Below are 20,619 nucleotides of genomic sequence, written 5' to 3'. Positions count from 1 at the left end.
CAGGCTCCGCGCGCTGTCTCGCGGGGTCCGTGAGACCCCGTACAGAGTTGGAACGAAACACAGGCTCCGAGCGCTGTCTCCCGGGGTCCGTGAGACCCCGTACAGAATTGGAGCGAAACACAGGCACCTCGCGCTGTCTCGCACGGTCCCAGCGACCCCGTCTCGATTTGGAACCAAACAGTTGCACCTCGCGCTGTCTCGCGTGGTCCGTGAGACCCCGTACAGAATTGGAACCAAACAGTGGCACCTCGCGCTGTCTCGCGGGGTCCGTGAGACCCCGTACAGATATGGAACGAAACACAGGCTCCGCGCGCTGTCTCGCGGGGTCCGTGAGACCCCGTACAGAGTTGGAACGAAACACAGGCTCCGCGCGCTGTCTAGCGGGGTCCGTGAGACCCCGTACAGAGTTGGAACGAAACACAGGCTCCGACCACTGTCTCCCGGGGTCCGTGAGACCCCGTACAGAATTGGAACGAAACACAGGCTCCGCGCGCTGTTTGCACGGTCCGTTAGACCCCGAACAGAAGTGGAACGAAACACAGGCTCCGCGCGCTGTCTCGCGGGGTCCGTGAGACCCCGTACAGAGTTGGAACGAAACACAGGCTCCGAGCGCTGTCTCCCGGGGTCCGTGAGACCCCGTACAGAATTGGAACGAAACACAGGCTCCGCGCGCTGTTTGCACGGTCCGTTAGACCCCGAACAGAAGTGGAACGAAACACAGGCTCCGCGCGCTGTCTCGCGGGGTCCGTGAGACCCCGTACAGAATTGGAGCGAAACACAGGCACCTCGCGCTGTCTCGCACGGTCCCAGCGACCCCGTCTCGATTTGGAACCAAACAGTTGCACCTCGCGCTGTCTCGCGTGGTCCGTGAGACCCCGTACAGAATTGGAACCAAACAGTGGCACCTCGCGCTGTCTCGCGGGGTCCGTGAGACCCCGTACAGATATGGAACGAAACACAGGCTCCGCGCGCTGTCTCGCGGGGTCCGTGAGACCCCGTACAGAGTTGGAACGAAACACAGGCTCCGCGCGCTGTCTCGCGGGGTCCGTGAGACCCCGTACAGAGTTGGAACGAAACACAGGCTCCGAGCGCTGTCTCCCGGGGTCCGTGAGACCCCGTACAGAGTTGGAACGAAACACAGGCTCCGCGCGCTGTCTCGCGGGGTCCGTGAGACCCCGTACAGAGTTGGAACGAAACACAGGCTTCGAGCGCTGTCTCCCGGGGTCCGTGAGACCCCGTACAGAGTTGGAAGGAAACACAGGCTCCGAGCGCTGTCTCGCGGGGTCCGTGAGACCCCGTACAGAATTGGAACGAAACACAGGCTCCGCGCGCTGTCTAACACGGTCCGTGAGACCCCGAACATAAGTGGAACGAAACACAGGCTCCGCGCGCTGTCTAGCGGGGTCCGTGAGACCCCGTACAGAATTGGAACGAAACACAGGCTCCGCGCGCTGTCTCGTGGGGTCCGTGAGACCCCGTACAGAATTGGAACGAAACACAGGCTCCGCGCACTGTGGCTCCGAGCGCTGTCTCGCACGGTCCGTGAGACCCCGAACAGAATTGGAACGAAACACAGGCTCCGCGCGCTGTTTAGCGGGGTCCGTGAGACCCCGTACAGAATTGTAACCAAACAGTGGCACCTCGCGCTGTCTCGCGGGGTCCGTGAGACCCCGTACAGAATTGGAACGAAACACAGGCTCCGCGCGCTGTCTCGCGGAGTCCGTGAGACCCCGTACAGAATTGGAACGAAACACAGGCTCCGAGCGCTGTCTCCCGGGGTCCGTGAGACCCCGTACAGAATTGGAACGAAACACAGGCTCCGCGCGCTGTCTCGCACGGTCCCAGCGACCCCATCTCGATTTGGACCCAAACCGTGGCACCTCGCGCTGTCTCGTACGGTCCGTGAGACCCCGAACAGAGTTGGAACCAAACTGTGGCTCCGCGCGCTGTCTCGCGGGGTCCGTGAGACCCCGTATAGAATTGGAACGAAACACAGGCTCCGCACGCTGTCTCGGGGGTCCGTGAGACCCCGTACAGAATTGGAACGAAACACAGGCTCCGCGCGCTGTCTCGCGGGGTCCCAGCGACCCCGTACAGAGTTGGAACCAAACAGTGGCACCTCGCGATGTCTCGCACGGTCCGTGAGACCCCGAACAAAATTGGAACGAAACACAGGCTCCGAGCGCTGTCTCCCGGGGTCCGTGAGACCCCGTACAGAGTTGGAACGAAACACAGGCTCCGCGCGCTGTCTCGCACGGTCCCAGCGACCCCGTACCGATTTGGAACCAAACAGTGGCACCTCGCGCTGTCTCGCGGGGTCCGTGAGACCCCGTACAGAGTTGGAACCATCAGTTTCTCTTTGAAAGCTCAAACACGAACCTGTTTCTGTAGATCCATGACATGTGGGTTACAGTGGGCCACAGGCTGGTTTACCTTCTCCCTTTGCTGCGGATCAGCAGCACCAGTGTTGCTGGCTTGTGACTGTGGGGCAAGTAAGATTAACTGAATATCAAAAAAAATAAGTTGTTTCAAAGAAGTTGGATTTGACGAACATCCCACGTTGACCAACCTCAGAGTTCTTCATTGTTTTGGTCCTCGCCTCGTAGTTTAGCATGTCAAACGGGTCGAGCCACTCACCGTTGACTGTCTGTCCGGAATTGGACAGAACCAGACTGCAGGACAGCAAAAACAACCAGAGCATCTTCTCTGGAGACCAAATTGGTTTGAACTAACTAGCTAGTAACGGAAGAAGAAAACTATGGAAGCCGAAATTGCTTCTGGTTATTTTTTTTTAAAAAAAAGCAGCAGAAAACCATTTAGGTTTGTTCATTTGTTTTTTCTTGACCTTTCTTGATCAAATAAAAAAAAAAGAAACGTAAACACAAACAGTACACTTCGAAAAGCCTCAAGGGTGATGTAGAAAAGTGAATGCTAAAGAAAAAAAAAAATACTTGGGGTCAATCGCACCCCATGAGCCAGCGGGTGGAAGGGAACCGGAAAAGCGAGACCCCCGGTGGTGGGCCATGAGAGAAGAGTGAATGCTAAAGAAAAAAAAAAATACTTGGGGTCAATCGCACCCCATGAGCCAGCGGGTGGAAGGGAACCGGAAAAGCGAGAGCCCCGGTGGTGGGCCATGAGAGAAGAGTGAATGCTAAAGAAAAAAAAAATACTTGGGGTCAATCGCACCCCATGAGCCAGCGGGTGGAAGGGAACCGGAAAAACGAGACCCCCGGTGGTGGGCCATGAGAGAAGAGTGAATGCTAAAGAAAAAAAAAAAATACTTGGGGTCAATCGCACCCCATGAGCCAGCGGGTGGAAGGGAACCGGAAAAACGAGACCCCCGGTGGTGGGCCATGAGAGAAGAGTGAATGCTAAAGAAAAAAAAAAAAATACTTGGGGTCAATCGCACCCCATGAGCCAGCGGGTGGAAGGGAACCGGAAAAACGAGACCCCCGGTGGTGGGCCATGAGAGAAGAGTGAATGCTAAAGAAAAAAAAATACTTGGGGTCAATCGCACCCCATGAGCCAGCGGGTGAAAGGGAACCGGAAAAACGAGACCCCCGGTGGTGGGCCATGAGAGAAGAGTGAATGCTACAGAAAAAAAAAAAATACTTGGGGTCAATCGCACCCCATGAGCCAGCGGGTGAAAGGGAACCGGTAAAGCGAGACCCCAGGTGGTGGGCCATGAGAGAAGAGTGAATGCTAAAGAAAAAAAAAAAAAACTTGGGGTCAATCGCACCCCATGAGCCAGCGCCAATCCCCTCAGTGGCCACACAAAAAAAAAAAAAAAAAACTTGGGGTCAATCGAACCCCACGAACCAGCGGGAGGAAGGTGGTTGCTAAAAAAGTGGCGCCCCTGGTGGCTGAGGGCAATAAAAGAGAATGGGGTATTAGTGACCCCTAGAGGCAGGGTATAGAAATGAACGGTGGAAAACAAGACCCCTGGTGGTCTGGGGGTATAACTAAAATGGAGAAATGGCGGCCTCTGCTGGACGGGGACAAAAAAGAAAAGGGGGGTTTGGCGCCCTCTACCAGTCGGGGATATAGAGGGTGCCTGAAACGTACAAAAAAAATTTTTCAGGAACTCGACCCTCTTCGATTGCGGTGGGGTGTACCGGGGTGTACCTGTCTGGGGTCAATACCAAAGGGGGGTATGCGTTTTTAAAATGACCCCCCCTCCTTAACTTTTTTTTAATCCATGTTTTTCTTCCCCCTAAGACAGCACAAGGGATAAATAATATTTCTCTTACATAATGTACCCTGAATTACTTTTCGGTTACAAGTTGTAGAGCCAAGCAGAATAGTAAAACCCTAGAAAGATGCTATAACTGCTATTTGACAAACAGCATATGATTTGTGCTCAGATCAGCAAATCTTTATCAACCGTAGGTAAATATTGCATCCATTACTTATAGAGTCTGTGGCTTCTATCGAGCATGTAACAGCACCCTAGGAGCTATTCAGCCAAAGCTCATCCCATTCGTTGGTTTGGTTATAAATAGCAGAGTGAGCAGGCGTGGGATCAGGGCAGTTCAAAATAAGTATGAGCGAGCAGAATATTTTTGGACTAAAAAGAAGAATCGCACACTAGAAACTCTTGCTAGAGAAATATTTTAACTTTCCAATTCACCAAAAAAAAAAAAAAAACTTTTCAGTCTACAAATTGAGCTGCTTTAATAATGATATAATGTGACAAAGATGCTGCGGAACAAAGTTTTCAACATCCCTTTATAACTGCATCATTTTTGTGTAAATAATTAAAAGGTTTATTTACTTTCTCCAGGTGACGACTTCATAAAAGCTTTTATATTATGACTATTAGGCCAATTTTTATATGTAGTCCACAATGCTCCTCAGAGGATCTTTTATCACAGATGGCAAGTGGCAGTATTAAGACACTGGCAATGAAATCCTTCTAAATATATAATTACCCCTTTGGATAACACACTATAGGCTTTTGCCTCTCTTCTAAATGCGCTTTTGTCTCACTCTTTATGGAAAATGACAGACTCTTGGTTCAGAGACGTGCGATTCTGAAGCGTAAACAAATACCATGGCAGTCAGGAGGTAAAAAAAATAAAAATGGTACAATCCCTTCTCCGGGATTTAGAACACACAATTAGGAGGGAGACGGGCGTTTGTGGCTCACTCAAGACTCATTTACAGTGACAGCAGCAGCCTCTCACGGAGCTGAGCAAGCAGGGAAAATGTTGACAAGTGTGCTGCCCTGAAGAAAACCTTCTGTTGACTGTGACATGCTCAGAATACAGAGAAACACTGCAGATGGCGGATTATATCACAGGAATGGATAACGTCTTTCAAAGAAAATAACCCCACTGCTGGCAGATTGCTCGTCTTTTACAATCCACACCTGCTCCTTGTCACTGAAAATACATCACCGATGACACTTTCCCTACTGCAGCGTGTTGTTAACAATGCGGAGGAAAAGAGCAAGGCCTGTGAAGCAAAGAAAGTCAAAATATTGTTTACCTTTTAGCCAATTTTAAAATTGGACAATAAAAAATCAAATGAGAGATTTTAAATATTGAAACACTACTTTTAATGACTGAATAAAAGTCTTTAACTGAATAAAATGATTGTTTTTAGAAAAAATATTATTAGAAAGCAAAAATGAATGGGTTTCAATTTGAAAACATGAATTCTTTCTTCATATTGACATGCTTTTAATCAGCTTTTGCACATCATGGCAAAATAGCGCAATGATACAATATTCTATAGCTCGTTTTCATTACTATAGTGACCAAACCTTCCCTCTTTCCATTTTAAAACATTGGTTACTCTTCATTAATCAGGTATTGGTTTAGTAGATTAATTTGGACTACTAAATATTGCCTAGAATGAAATGTGTGATTGCATTTGTGGTTAATCTACTGCAAATTACACCACACAATAAACAGGCAGCACTTAATGAGAGTCTTCCAATCTAAAAAATCCATGGAGGGGCTGGAAACTCAACCAATAACTGGTTCTGTTCTCCACTCAATGAAACTTACTTTTCATTTCCTTTTTGTTTCTTGACAAAAGATCGTGTCAGAGAGTTCCACCATTTCGATTTTCGTCAGAAAACTCATAACACTGAGAGTAAATCTCCTGCACTTAAGTGAGTTTGGAAGATGCGCATTAGGAGCTGAGCTTTTATGTAACAGTCTGGGGAGATGTGATGCAGCTCTTCAGGTAAGTTCCACTCCATGTAGGTGAAGGAAATATGGATTTAAACCTGAAGACACTCACATATACAAGCTGACTTTGCTGATCTCCCAAAAAAGAAAACGACGTCCTCCTGTAGCACACCAGAAAATATGGTCTTACACACAGGTGACTCTGTTTAAGTTTACCATTAAAACCGCAAAAAACCTTTTCCTTCAAAAGAACTTCTCCACATTTTCCGATCTGGAATCATAAGATTCTGTTCTTCAGGGCAAATGGACTTCAGCTGCATCAAACTGATTACAGAAGATAGAGGAAGAAGACAGCTCCTAATTATCATTGTCATTGGTACAATGACATTTAAAAAGTGTTCTATGGTCTGTACAACCAACATCAATAAAAAAAAATTGTCATGATGAAATTTAAGCCTAAAAACACAATAAATAAAACATAAAACTTTCATAAAACAGGAATTATCATTAAGTTGTTGCTAAATAAAAGTGCATTAGTCATTTAAAAAACTAGGATACACAGTTAATGTTACATGGCATGGATGACTGAGTATTTGAAAAAGATTGAGGTCTGGACCTGTATTTGCTGGTGTGCTTGGGATCCTTATGTCATTGGTACCATGGTTTCATATTTGATCCATTACGATCACTGTCAGTTATGATTTCCTTTTTTGTTTTTTGGATATATAGCCAAAGCAACTTATTTGGCAATTTTTTAAGGGGCCTATATCATGCTTTTCTTTAACCTTTTAGAGTAAACCATATAGATATGATAACATGTTACTTTTGCCACACTAAAGAATGTCTTTTAATGAAATATGTGTTATTTTGTTAAGCCAATTTTCCTACCAGAAGTAAGACAACTCTATTTCCAAGGAACCACCTTTCGGTCCGTGTGGGCTTTGCTCATTTTATGATGTCATCTTAGATCTGACCTCAGTAGCGTGTCTGCGTTTCACCCACGAAAACAAACAACATCCAAACTTTTGCAGAGATGGATGTGGATATTATGCATATCAAAGGAATGTGTTTTGCCGATCACAGGTAGCTCCACGGAGGTGTGTGTGTTAGGCTGGGGGCGGTACTGGCAGCGCAGACTCTTCCCAGAAGGAGCTGTTCCTCACTTTCACACATCAGAATGTGAGAACCCACTAGTTTTCATAGGTTGGCAGGGGCTGGTACACAAAGCGCAGGTTTTTAGAGGAATACTAAGAAATGTGTGACTGGATCAAAATACCAATTTGGGGTTGTTGTTTTTTTGTGAGGAATTAAGAGTATAATACACTTCAAAGCTCTAAAAGTTGATTTTTCCCTTTAATTTCCTAATATTTTAATTTATAGTAATAGTAAACAGAGTTTTTGCGTTATTTTATATATAATAATACTTAAATGCATTTTCTGTGAATTTTTGTTTTACTTCTTTAGATATTTGCCTGTTTAAACCTGTGCAGTTGTTGTTTTGAAATACTTGCATTCATTTTTTTCTTTTGTTTTTTTCAATTTTTTTAATATAGTGTTTACTTCTGTGAAGCTTGTTTTTGCACTCGTGTTTCCACTTTTTTCTTTTTTTGTAAGACAATAATATTTTCTATTTCTATTCTTTTGCAGAGCTTGTTTTGTATGACCAGTAACATTTATTTCTAAAAAAAAACAAAAAAACAGGAACATTTCTTTTAAAAGGTTGGCAAAATAAAAGTGTTGCAGCCTTGTTCTTTTAGAAGATAATCATTTTTCTCCTCCACAATCCTTAAAACTGTTTCTTTTTCAATTTACCTTTCTTATCATTTCAATTTAAATCAAAAATGTATTTATTCAAATAAATAAAAATAAATAAATGAAATAGTTTGCCCCCTATTCCTGTATTTTATCCAAAATGTTCCATGCAACAATCTGTTCTCATGCCTCAGGCCTTGTGAAGACCTACTCTCCTAACCTTTAGTATTGACCAACTGTTGGTCTTTTCTCCTTTAAAAGTGAAGCAATAGTTTCTCATTAAGGGAACGACAACTTTCTAAAGATCATCCCTGAACAAAGTGCCCCCTCAGCTCTCCTTCAGCCCCTTCTACCTTCTCTGTGTCAGCACATTCACAGCATTGCCCTGCAAATCAAACCCTGCAGGGAGAAGCTGATGCTTTATCGCACCTGCTGTTCTGACCCCATGTTTCTGAGGAAAGTCTTTGTAATTGCAAATGCATGCAGGTTTTATTAGATTAAGTGCAAGCCAGGAACAGCAGTAACCTATGCTCTATCAAATTTGAGTTTTATTGGCATAAAAGTCTGCATTTGTTTTGAATTTCAAAGGTGAGTTGTTCTTCAGTTATGTCAGTCGTCCCATCATGCAACAGAATAAAATGACTGCAGCTGTTATGAACCCTGCTGCGTTTTCCTTATTGGCTGCATGCCTGTTTATGTTTGTACTACAATGTTTGCTGATCCTCTCACTAAAAGTGTCGCTTTAACTTTGTTGGTGCAGCTTTTCACTCACTTCTGTGACTGGAGAATCCTGGCTTGTAACCATAGTAGCCGGTGATCCTCAGAATCCGGTCCTCTATGTCGTGCACGCCGTTGGCTGTCATCTTCGGGCTGCTGTCCACGAGCACCTCGGAGCTCTGCGTCACCTTCTCCGGCAAGTGCGTGTTCTTCAGGGGCTCCAGGCGGATCCACGACTGGTCCCCAGTCTCCGAGATACTGTCCATTTCCAACATTGCGGGTCGGGTCGGTGCAGATCGAAGGATGCAAAAAGACAGAAGCGCAGCGAGATCAGTCGGAGGAGCATCAACAATTAGCTGCAAGCGCGGGACTCTCCAATCCAAATTCCTCCACTGATGCTCGCGGACGCACAGTAGGGTTATCAAACTCCAGCGGCATAGCCGGCATCGAACACTAGGGGGCGTGTCACCATCACATGATCTCATCTATATTCATGTTTTTTTAACAGATGCTTGTCTACATTTAGGAAAACCTGATTAATGCAACAATAACAATATTAAATCTTAGTTCAAAAAATGTTTTTTGACAATTTGGACTTTCTGGTAGAGTTGCATAGATATAGAGAAATTATATAAGAGAAACTTTGTAAGCTCAAAAAATAGAAAAACAAGGAGTCTATGCTTTGTTAAGAGAAATTCAAACAACAACAACCACATATTGAACAACATTACGGTTGAAATTATGCACAAATGGATGATAAAGGGGCCTGTCAAGAAATGTTGTAAAAGGTGCGTAACAGCAAAAATGTACAGAAGGCAATGGTGACACAAATCAAATCAAGAATGAGAACTCCACATAATCTGACTAAGTGAAATTCTTCCAGTCTTTTCTTAGTACCTTTTTTTAGGTTTTCGGCAGGATCCTCAATTAAAACATTCATCCATTTACTTAACCTGCTTTACCCCTTTTCGGGTCACTCGTTTGTCTCTACCTGTCCCAGCTACTTATGGGCAAAGGCAGGGTACACCCTGGACAGGTTGCCAGTCTGTTGCAGGGCACGCAATCACTCCCACGTGCCCACCTGGGGACACTTTAGAGTAACCAATTAACCTAAAGTTTGTGAAGTATGTTATTGGATTGTGGGAGAAAGCCTTAGAGCCTGGAAAACAGCCTCACTTACACGGGGAGAACATGCACGCTCCATACAGAAGGGTCCCAGCTGGGATTCAAACGAGGGCGAGGGCGCTAATCACTGGGTCATCATGCAAATAAAACATAAAATAAGGAGTGATCTCTAGATGAGCATGAGCAAAATTTGTTGAAACAACAAGTCAATGGATGAATATATAATAGAAGGATTTGGAGGACACGGCCTAACAAACTCAGTTAGGTGAAGAATCTCCAGATTTTAGAAGGTGTGGTGGCCATAACAGTGATATTTACCCCAGAGAGAAAATGTAGGCAGGAAGGTTTTTTGGCTTGGTAGGTGAAGAGACAGACTGATTAAATTGAAATTAAAGACAATGAACATTGATTGGAGGAAAACAGTTGTGCATAACAGCTATTAGACAAAAGCATTTTAGGAAGAAATCAATGAAACAAAAAAACAAGGAAGTCACAACACTTCTGATGGAGAAACTAAATGATCCATCTTATTGAGGTTGCAGTGCTTCACTTTATAAATGTATTTATTATGCTCAATAACGTATGTTCTTGTCATTTGTGAATCAAATCATGATTTTGCTTTTTACCATTTCCTGTTTAATCCCTTCATGCCTGAAAGCATTTCCATTTACTTAATAAGATTTTTTCCAGTGTTTTTTTTCATTCAAGGTGATGCTAAATTAAGTCCTGCATTAAAATAACATGTTGTGAATTAGCAACATAAGGCTTAAAAGGGTTAATGCATTTTTAAAAACAATTTAATCCAAGAATCAACCACTTAAAAGATGCACTGAGCTCAATCTGATTGTCAATGATATGTGTTGAAGAGATGCTTTTAAATGGAAGGATGCAACAAATCTCTCATGTACAGTAATGGGGGAGGGGGCATTACACTGGAAATCTTAATGAAGTTTCCATTTGATGTGGCTGACAAAACTCTGCATGTAGAATTGGGAATCACACTAAGCTGTTTTATTTATTCTATTTGAGCAAAGTAAAAATTCAAGGACGTGCACATTTATTTTTTTATTTGATTTTTTATTTGATTTATTGATTTAGTTCAAGCATTGTAGTCAAAGCAATAAAGAATTTACTCATATTTCTCAAACTCATTACAAAAATGATGAAATGCATAGTTTAAAAAGACAGAAAATAAAACAAAAAAAAAAAGTCACTTAAATCACATTTTGCTTAATTAAATCAGTGATCATTAACTAAAGTCAAGTAGAGCTTGATTTATTGGGTGAAAAGGAGTGGGAAGAAGCAAGTTTTTATAATCCCACCCCTGCTGAGTTAATTCATTTTATAGTTTTACAGTTTTGCAGTTTTTGTAATCCAGTTCTGATCCAATAGATTCTTTTCAAGTAACAAAATGATTGATTATCTTCGGAAAACATTCATTCATGATTTCAGTAAACAGTATCGGTAACCAATATGTAATAATCATTGATCAATAAAGTAGAATAACGTATATAGTCCTGGAGCAGCCCAGATTTGAACCCTGGACAGAAGGCGCCGCAAACCATCACGAGCTAAACTGGCTCCCGGATGCTAATATCTCCATAAAAATTAAAAAAGGCAAAAGGCTTAATTTAAGGCTTTTGACTCCTCACTCAGATGTCATCCTTAAGGTTTCTGTTTCTGTTGAAGAAGAACTTTGGATTCTGAAGTTTGCGCAGACTTCTGTACTCAATTCCAAGCTTTTTTTTTTCTTTCTCTCTCCCTGACCACATTCAAGTACTTTTGATGAATTTTATTCTAAGGTAAATCCCAGAACAATCTCTTTTCCTCAGCTGGCCACAGGTTTTTGTACTGGCTCAGGGAAGCTCCACTCGCCTGGATCCCCCAGCTTGCAGGAGCTTAGAAAAAAAATATATAAAAAATGAGGTTCAAAATCCAATAACACAAGGCGCAGTATTTCAGTTTCTCAGATGCGCCTCGTTCCCAGCCTTCTTCTCTCTGTGTGAAATCGATTCACAGTCTGTGGAGAATTTGTGCCCCTGTTGGCATTGTTGAGCAGACACATGCCAGGGTTTATGATGCCCTTGGACGCCAGAATTACTTCCTCCCCCTGTCTTCCCCACTAAAGCAATCTCCACCTCATGTTCTTTTGTTTCAGTTTGTTTGCACTCCAAAGAACTTATCTCTCACATTCAGTTCAGAGACAGCTTTGTGGCTTCAACAATGGAAATACCAATGCCCAGAAACCTCCTCCTTGCCTCTTGAGACTTTCTTACTTATTATTGGACCCTATGTTGGTGCAACTGGAGTACAGAAAACGTTTTTGGGGTTTAGTTCTTTGTGAGTATTGATTGCAAACTGTGGAAAAACTTCATTAGATGTCCACGAGCCCATTTCATGTTTAAAGTCCCACTCTGATCATCTTTTGATTGTAAAAGCGTTCCCAGTGGTCTTCTAATTATGACTGTAGGGATTTTGGCTAAAAAAGTAAAACTTTGTCATTTTCTGGGACATAGTTTCTGCAGAGCAGCAGTAGTTCATCAGAAATTCACCTCTGGGTTGTGGGCGAGACTGTTGTAGCGGAGCAACCCCACCCTCATTTCCCATCATGCCTTTGTTTATACACTCTCCCGCTAGCTTACAGTCCCTCATAAATCCAACCTATCATTACAGATGCAACAAAAATGGTGAGCAATATTGGAGCTTTCCAGCTGTACAGCTTAGAAACAGATATGCCAGCTCAGACTGGAAACAACAAAGACATACATGGATCAATTTGTCTGCAATTGCTTCAGAATGGTGCGTAGCAGGGAGTTTGTGGTTTGCCATATAGCTTCTACATTACAACCACAAGCCTTTTCCAAAAGCATATTTTTGTCTGCTCCTGATTCACAATGATTTGAACAAAGAAATACTCAAAAATGCCATTTTAAGCTTAATTCTCTCTGTATATTTTATGAGAAAAATGCTAACAGAACATGTTAAAACACCAAAGGAACAATTTTCATTGGAGTGGGTCTTTAAAGCTACAAATACAATTAGACAAAAATTCCAAAAATCATATTTTTAAGTGGAAATAAAATTACATCTTTTTTTTGTCTGTTTTCAATTATCATATTTTCAAATCTAATTTGTGAAAGTACATAAATAAATATTTGTTTTATTAAATGCTTTTATCAACAGATGATCCTTTTATCTTTATATTTTCTTCTCTAACTCCCCTCAGCAGCGAGCCTCACATCAGCCTTAGACAACAACCTCAGAGAAACCAAATAAAAATCCTTTAATTGTCTCCTTTCTCTTTCATCCCTAACATTACTGTTAAGTGGAAGAAATCAAAAAGCCCTTGGGCGAGAAAAGCTCTCAGATCATCAAATGTTGTCCATATTGTTTCAGCTGTGGTGCATCGAAGGCTTTTCACTATCACTTGCAGCAGGGCTGACTTCATGCAGCATGTGCAGTCAGAGTGCGCAAGAGTACGGCTTCTATTTTTAGATCCTCCATCTAATTTTTGATGTCGAGTCGTCTATTTTTGGTGTCATTCTAATGATCGCTGCAACAGCTCGTTGACTCTTGTCCTCTGGGCTCATGGAAGAGATTCCACTTTAAAACAATGCCCTTTGCCTAAGTTAAAGTTGAAGGACATCATGAGGAGGCAATAGGTCCTGTGGGACAAACCAGAACATACCAGCACCCCCCTCAGAGGCTCTGCAAGTCACCTTACAGATCAGTGACTGCCACCTGCTGTATAAATATTCAGCATGCTCTAAAGATAACCTGGCTTCTGCTTTGGAGAGAGATGGAGGACTGCTTGGCAGAAGTGTGGACTCACAGTGAATGTTTTGGCCCTAAAGGTCGAGTGTAATAACGAGAAACTGCAGGTCTTTGAGGTAACAAATGACCTCAAATGTGACATAATTCTATTAGAAGAGATTATTTAGTTTAAATAATCAATGTAGTCAAGAACTGAACTATATCTCTGCACACATCACAAAAAGGAATATGTGAAATCCTCTTTGTATCTGTTTTGGCTGCACGCAACATGAAATACGTCCCATGACGCCTAACATGACCTTTCTTTGATGATAAAAGGAGAACGTAGTCTCCTGTTTATGAAGTCTTACTAAACATTTTTGATGATTTTTTTTCTTTTAAGGTCAATATCTCTATTGGTTTGTTTAAAACAAACAACAATTATGTCCCGCAAGCACAATATTAACAGTCCTCGCATTCTGTTTGATGCAAAGTCGAGTATTTACAGAATCGGTTACACTAAGCCTCATGTCGCTGCTGCCACATCAACAGGCTCATTACCACATGCAGGACGCATTTACCCGTGGGCCTGTTTGCACATGAAATTTTCATTAGCAACTGTCTGTCCAGTGCGGTGAAGCTGATTTTCCCCAAGTGAGCAAAGCGTGTTCACATGAAGTGATGCTTCCTGACAGGAAACGCTGAACACTCGGGACTGAAAAGCAAAGCATGTTGAAATGGTGATCTGTTTCCAACATGGGCCTCCTGGAATAGGAAGGCACTTTAGCTTTCGACCTTATTGCTGGAAGATTGAGTTGGAGGTTGTCGATAACAGCCATGTGGAATGCAGAATGAGCTCCCTCATGCTTATTCATTTGCTTCAGTCAATACCCATGAAGTACCTTTAGATACTAGGTGCATTTAAAGTCATAGACTCCTACTTCTTTTAAACAGGAGTGTCTGCTTTGTCATAACAGGATGAATCATAAAAACTGACATATTTATGTAAAGCCTCAAATGGTAGAAAAGACTCACTAGTGCATTTTTTTCCTTATATTTAGGAAATGTATAATGCTTTTTTTTCTGATTCCTAATGTGTGATGTGTGCAACAACAGACATTTTTTTTTTGCTTTGGATGAATTCTTCTTTATGGATTGAATGTTGATCTCACTTGTGTAAAGGAGACTGACACTAAAAAAAATTCCCAGCATTCAGGATGGGATAGCTGTTCGGCATGCTCTGTACTTCCTCTGTGCAGATAAAATGATGGATTAATCTCCTGCAGCTGAGGATGGCAGCAACAAAAGGGATGATATGAAGAACAACTGAGCAGGCGGGACATTGAATGATGATTGAGGGGCTTTTATTCCAGGATCTCAAACATGGTGGTCTTTTCTGAATTCAGTTTATTTTGTGTTGTGTTTGTTTAATCAATTCAGACGGATTTAAATGTAATAAATAAAAAGATTCAAAAGTCCAACATTGGAATTTTCTTTTAACCGAAACCTATGTGACAAAATATTTCTGTTGTGTGCTAAAGTATAAAAGAGTGATCATCTTTTTAATAAAGAACTCCTAATATGGACAGGTTTTTTGTTTGATATAATACATCTTTGTGAATAATGGATATAAAATCTAACAGTAGAAGGGATGGATTTTTGATAAAAACATGCGGACACAAAACTAGATTTAAGAAAATTTAAAAAAAAAAAAAATGAATAAATGTAATAAATCAATTAAATGGGCTGTACGGTGGCGCAATGGTTAGCGCTCTTGCCTCACAGCAAGAAGGCCCCTTCTAACTGCCCCCTAGCTGGGGGACCTGAAACAGAACACCAATGGGGGACTTTTCTGTGTGGAGTTTGCATGTTCTCCATGTGCATGCGTGGGTTTTCTCCGGGGACTCTGGCTTCCTCCCACCGTCCAAAAACATGCTTCATAGGTTAATTGGTTACTCTAAATTGTCCCTAGTTGTCAATGTGAGTGTTTGTGGATGCGTGATTGTGGCCCTGTGACAGACTGGCGACCTGTCCAGGATGTCCCCTGCCTTCACATGCAAGTGGCCAGGATAGGCTCCAGCAACCCCGTGACCCTGAAAGGGAAAAATGGATTAGATGAATGAATGAATGCATGCATGCATTCATTCATTCATTCATTCATTCATTCATTCATTCATTCATTCATTCATTCATTCATATCTCTGCAAAACACAACCCTTCTTTCATTCTTACCCCATTGGGAGATTTTCTTCAAAAAAGCAAAAAGGAAATTGACATACCAAGAATTCTTATTTAAAGAAGGAAATTCTAGTCCCTCAGATTTGCTTTTTCAAACTAAAATTATGTTGTTAGTGAAAAACTTTCTTGAAAATATTTTTTTCTTGCGAGTCTTTTTACTTATGCTTCAGTTTTTGCAGTGTAAAAACAAAGTTGATCTAAAATCGTATTTATGTTGCTCATGTTTACATTGATCAATTACAATGTTTGTTTCTGAAAGTGTACTCTTATAAAAAGAGTGCTCTCCAAAAGGCCCCAATTTCTTTTGTGTGACAGGTGACTCCACAATACAAATATAAATTGGAGTGTGCACATTTTGTGGCTATTTTTGAACAACACTCACGTCTGTGGTAACACAAAAAGCTGGCAAGATAAAGTTGAACGATTTTCATACACAGAGACAACTTGTTTATGAACTTTTCCTAGCTCTCTGTTGCCATGACAACAACGTTTCCTTGAACTTTCCAGATTCCAGATGTCAAAATTTTGTTCGGAACAGTTGCAGTCATTAAAGGGTGTCAGAGATTCGCAGGATTGGTTTCTGGAGCCATTGTCTATGGCATGTCACTCATAAAAGGCATGGACCCTTTGGACACAAGTCCACCCAATTAGATTTAAGAGAACTTTAGGGATTGCCTTGAAGAACTGCAAACATTGTAACATTCTTTTCTCGTAAATCGTGAGGTTCCCTAGCAGCTCTGTCTTATTCGCAATGACTGAACATCTGATGCAGACATCAAAAGAGTGTCCCTCTGAACTGCAGCACTGCAGAGCTGGAGATCAATGTTAATCAAGTTTTTCTTTTTTTTCCATTTGAACGTTGATCTCCTGAAGGTTCACCTTTGCAGATGGTCACCTCATTTTAAAACCAGAAATAAAACTTCAAAAGAAGATATGCAAAGAAGAAAAATATTTTACTTGTCCTTATTTCAAGAATAATTTCAAGCACATTATCCTGCATTTTGTGTCAAAAACTACATTAGTGTACAATGAGGCTTAAACATACATTTTTATGCAGATCTTTTCAACCACAGTTGTCTGGCTAAGGAGCTTGATTTTTTTAAAATAATTATTTCCAACTAAGTGCAATCCTCTGTCTGAGGCAAGATTAAAATTCTGTTGCAGATGACTACAAAAATGGGAACAGGCATGGCTGCTACAACTTTGTAGGCTTTGAGCTGTCCACTGACGTTGGTGATCAAGTGTCACGGAGGGCAGGGAGTTTTATCGTCAGTCCTGGTCATTTGTGTCATTTACCCTCAATGGAGATCCTTTGTTTATTAACGTATCGTCCCAAAGAGAGATGCTTTTTATGATGCACAGTTGATTTCCTTTTAGCTCCAAGCATACACCTTTTAAAAAACAAAACAAAAAAAAACAAAAAATATGTGAACGACTTCTCTTTGTCACTAACAGTTGGAAAGAAAAAAATGTGGTGGAAACCCCAAAACAACTTAGACAAAATATAGTTACAAGAGATTTTAGACAGATTAATTCAACAAGTTTAATCAATTTTTTGAGTTTTCAGGCCACACCAGTAGGTAAATGTATTTCCTCAAAACCCCTGTATGCTTAAATTCTCAGAATGGTTGCTCATAAATATAAATATAAATTGTATTTTAGTCAAATATAAGCCCTCAATGTATTGATCTGCACTTCCTACAGCCCTGTTAATGTTTGTGTATCATCCATAATTACCCATCCATCTCCTCAGGTCATTAAGCTGTGAAGGTGTGGGGTCGCGACCTTTGACAGCCACTGTCACTGTGGAGAGAGAAGGATGTTTGCTGAAAGCCTTTGAGCCGTTTCAGAAAAGGGAAGCAGAATTGTCTCTATTGCTTTGAATCAAACTTAATTTTAATATTTATCAAATCTTGTCAAATATCTTACACTTTGCTTTTATTATTCAACCATTCTCTTTTTCTATGCTATGTTTGGGATTCATTTTCTGTTTTCTTTTAAACAATGTCCTCCTTGTATTTCCTGTTGACTTCTGTTTTTTTTACTAACACCAGCGTCCAAATTCACTCAGTCATCCACTAATCTTGTGTGACTCCAAAGGGAGGACTACACAGAACATTTTTTTCCTAAACTAAATAAATAGAAAATGCCTGCAGCTGTTTGTGTTGTTTTCATCTAAACTGTCATTCTTCTTTAACCATTAATCATCTCGCATTTTGTACATTCCCTCTGCTGTTTGCCAATCTGGTCCCATTAGTCACACTACTGCTAGCACATTGTGCACTTATGTTTTTATCTCGTCCCTGAATTTAGAGGAAACAAAATTTAAATTTCTTGGAATTGTTTTGTTTTTTAAGATAGATTACCAAACTCCACAAACAGCAGACACATCTTAATAAACTAGAGAGATTGTTTTTGTGGAGGGGTAGTTCAATGTTCCTAAAATCAGGGGCAGCACTCTGATCTTGGTTGTAAGACAGACTCTAAAACATTTGTATTTAACAGTAATTAATTGTGTCTGCTCTAACGAGCTAAAAGTACTGATATTCGTATAAGTTGCTTCCATCACAGGGTTGCTGGAGTCTAACCCAGCTACTGTTAGGTGAAGGAAGAGTGCACCCTGGATTGCAGGGCCACACATCCACACATATTCACGCCCAAGGAACAACTTAGAATTACCAATCCACCTATGAAGCATGTTTTTGGACTGTGGCAGGAAGCTGGAGAAATTCCACGCATGCGTGAGGAGAACATACAAACCTCACACAGGAATAACTCAGCCAGGACCCTAACCAGGGTCTTCTTGTCATGAGGTGGGAGAGCTAACCACTACACCACTGTGCAGCCCACTCATATAAATTGTTTAAACTTCAAATTCATTATAATGTCTGATGTTTGCATTCTGCAGCTAATGTGATATTGAACAAAAAAATAACTACATTTTTAAACAACTTTTATTTTTATCCACATTGAAAAAAAAGTTGACGCAAATAATTCATATTACTCTAATTACATCTGTCACTTATCAGTGTAACATTCTATAATATACTCATAAATGGCTAAATGAGGGTTCAGTTGTTTAACCGGACATGAGTCAGTTGTTTTTTGAAGGCATGGTTGCTAAAGACATCTTACCTCCACAGTAAAAGCAGCTTTGACTTTTGGCATGCTGATTCTTTCCATCAAACAATGTTATGCTCTTTGGTGGAATATTTCTTCTGTTACTGGAGCGCCATCTTCTGGTCAATCTGATCAAAGGCTGTTGTAAGGAGCATTGGATACAGACAATAGATGCAGCGAGGACCCTGATATTTGTGCCGATGAAAAAAATAATTGTTTTGACTTGAGTTTTCTTGCATTTTGTATTATTTGTTGAAGTTGGACCCCTGCTCAAATGCTTTCTTTTGCACTGATGCATAAACTGTGTGTTTTTAATGGTTCCAACATTAGATTCATACACACACTCAACAGCTTTGTTTCTGCTTCAAAGCATTATATCTGTATGCTGCAATGCAGGAGTCCAAGGAAGTGTCAAAAGGGAGATGCAAGAAATGTTTTACTGCCTCCAATAAAATTGCAAACTGGCTTGCAGGGCATTACCAGTCTTTGGCACACATTAAATTGTGTTCTTGTTAATGGACTTTGTTGGAAAAAGACTTTGGCCCAGTAACATAGAAACTCCTGTAAATCATGTTGTGCATTGTGATGTTATATAGATTCCCCTTTTTTAAGTGTTTACAGATGATCCTATCCGCATTGTCACGCTATACATGTAGAATAATTGCAGCACATGCAGAAACGTTGGAACACTAATGTTCCAACACAATTAGCTGCTTGACAGTAATGACAATCGAAATGAGACGTGAACACGCAACATCTGCATCATTCTTTGCAAATAAAACTGCACAACCAGCTGCAAATATAACAATTTTTTTATCATAAAGCTAAATTTATCCAGACTTTTTTCTTTAAAATAGAAATATGTCAAAGAAAGGTGAACTTGCGTTTTTCTTTTTCTACAGAGTGGACATAGTAGATGACCATATGTTCTTGCACAAGTGTTATTGACTCCCACCCCAGTGGTAAATCCATTATAATGATTGTAGATGCCAAAATTTACAAATGGAAATGCTTTATGGGGTGCTGTCCATCTGTGTCCATAAGATTTGAACGCTGCACCAGGGGGGAGTTGAAAAAAACATCTTATATTCCATGGCATTGAATTTCACTGCTAAACTTTCCTGTTTATCATTCTATCTGCAAAATTAAGTCCTACACACTTTTCATCATCACAGTGGAGTCCGTATTTAGTCAGTATTTCTTAAGTTAAAGGAAAAAATTATATATGAGTTTTTAATTAGGATTCATTGATTTAAAAAAATAGTTTCAATGAGGCTGAAAAAAAGGAAAAAATGAATTTTTGATTGAGAACTGGATTTAAGCAACATCTGAAAGCCCTCCACTAATTCAAAACACTTACAGGCAGCACCACATAATTCAATTAACCCTACTTTACTCTGAAAGCTGACCAAACCTCATCCAAATAACACTTCTATGCTGTTATTGGGACAAAAATTTTCCACCTCCTGCTGCTCCGCCTGTAGCATCACTGTTCTCATAAAACTGAACAGACACTCGCCAGAAGTTATCGCTTTGGCAACCAATGAAAAGTGTAATTTACTGGCTAACCTAATCAGGTCAGTGCAACTGCAGAGCTGAACTGGATTTCCCAACAACTTTCTGGAAACTGCGATAAGCTGTCATTTCAAAAGTTGTTGTGATTCTCAACTTTCCCAGAGCTGATCAGAGTTGAAATTCCATTACAAACAGGAACGATGCAATCTTGGATTGGGGTGGGTGCACTAAGCAGTTTAATATCATCAGCTCAGTTTAT

At 41.2% G+C, this 20,619-nt stretch overlaps 1 protein-coding gene across 1 annotated transcript in view; it reads right to left on the bottom strand.

Moving 5' to 3' along the window:
- Nucleotides 1-9,076, bottom strand: part of slc35f4 (solute carrier family 35 member F4) — a 196,731-nt gene extending 187,655 nt beyond the window's left edge. Inside the window, exon 1 of the mRNA XM_078941007.1 lies at nt 8,665-9,076. Within this exon, the coding sequence (XP_078797133.1) occupies nt 8,665-8,884 (220 nt within the window). The 5' untranslated portion in view covers nt 8,885-9,076. The remainder of the gene's footprint in view (nt 1-8,664) is intronic.
- Nucleotides 9,077-20,619: the final 11,543 nt, after the last annotated feature.

This window comes from Oryzias latipes, chromosome 22 (genome assembly GCF_053564925.1).
Source record: "Oryzias latipes strain Hd-rR chromosome 22, Olatipes_Hd-rR_3.1".
Taxonomy (NCBI): Eukaryota; Metazoa; Chordata; class Actinopteri; order Beloniformes; family Adrianichthyidae; genus Oryzias; species Oryzias latipes.
This window is presented reverse-complemented; position numbering and strand designations above follow the sequence as displayed.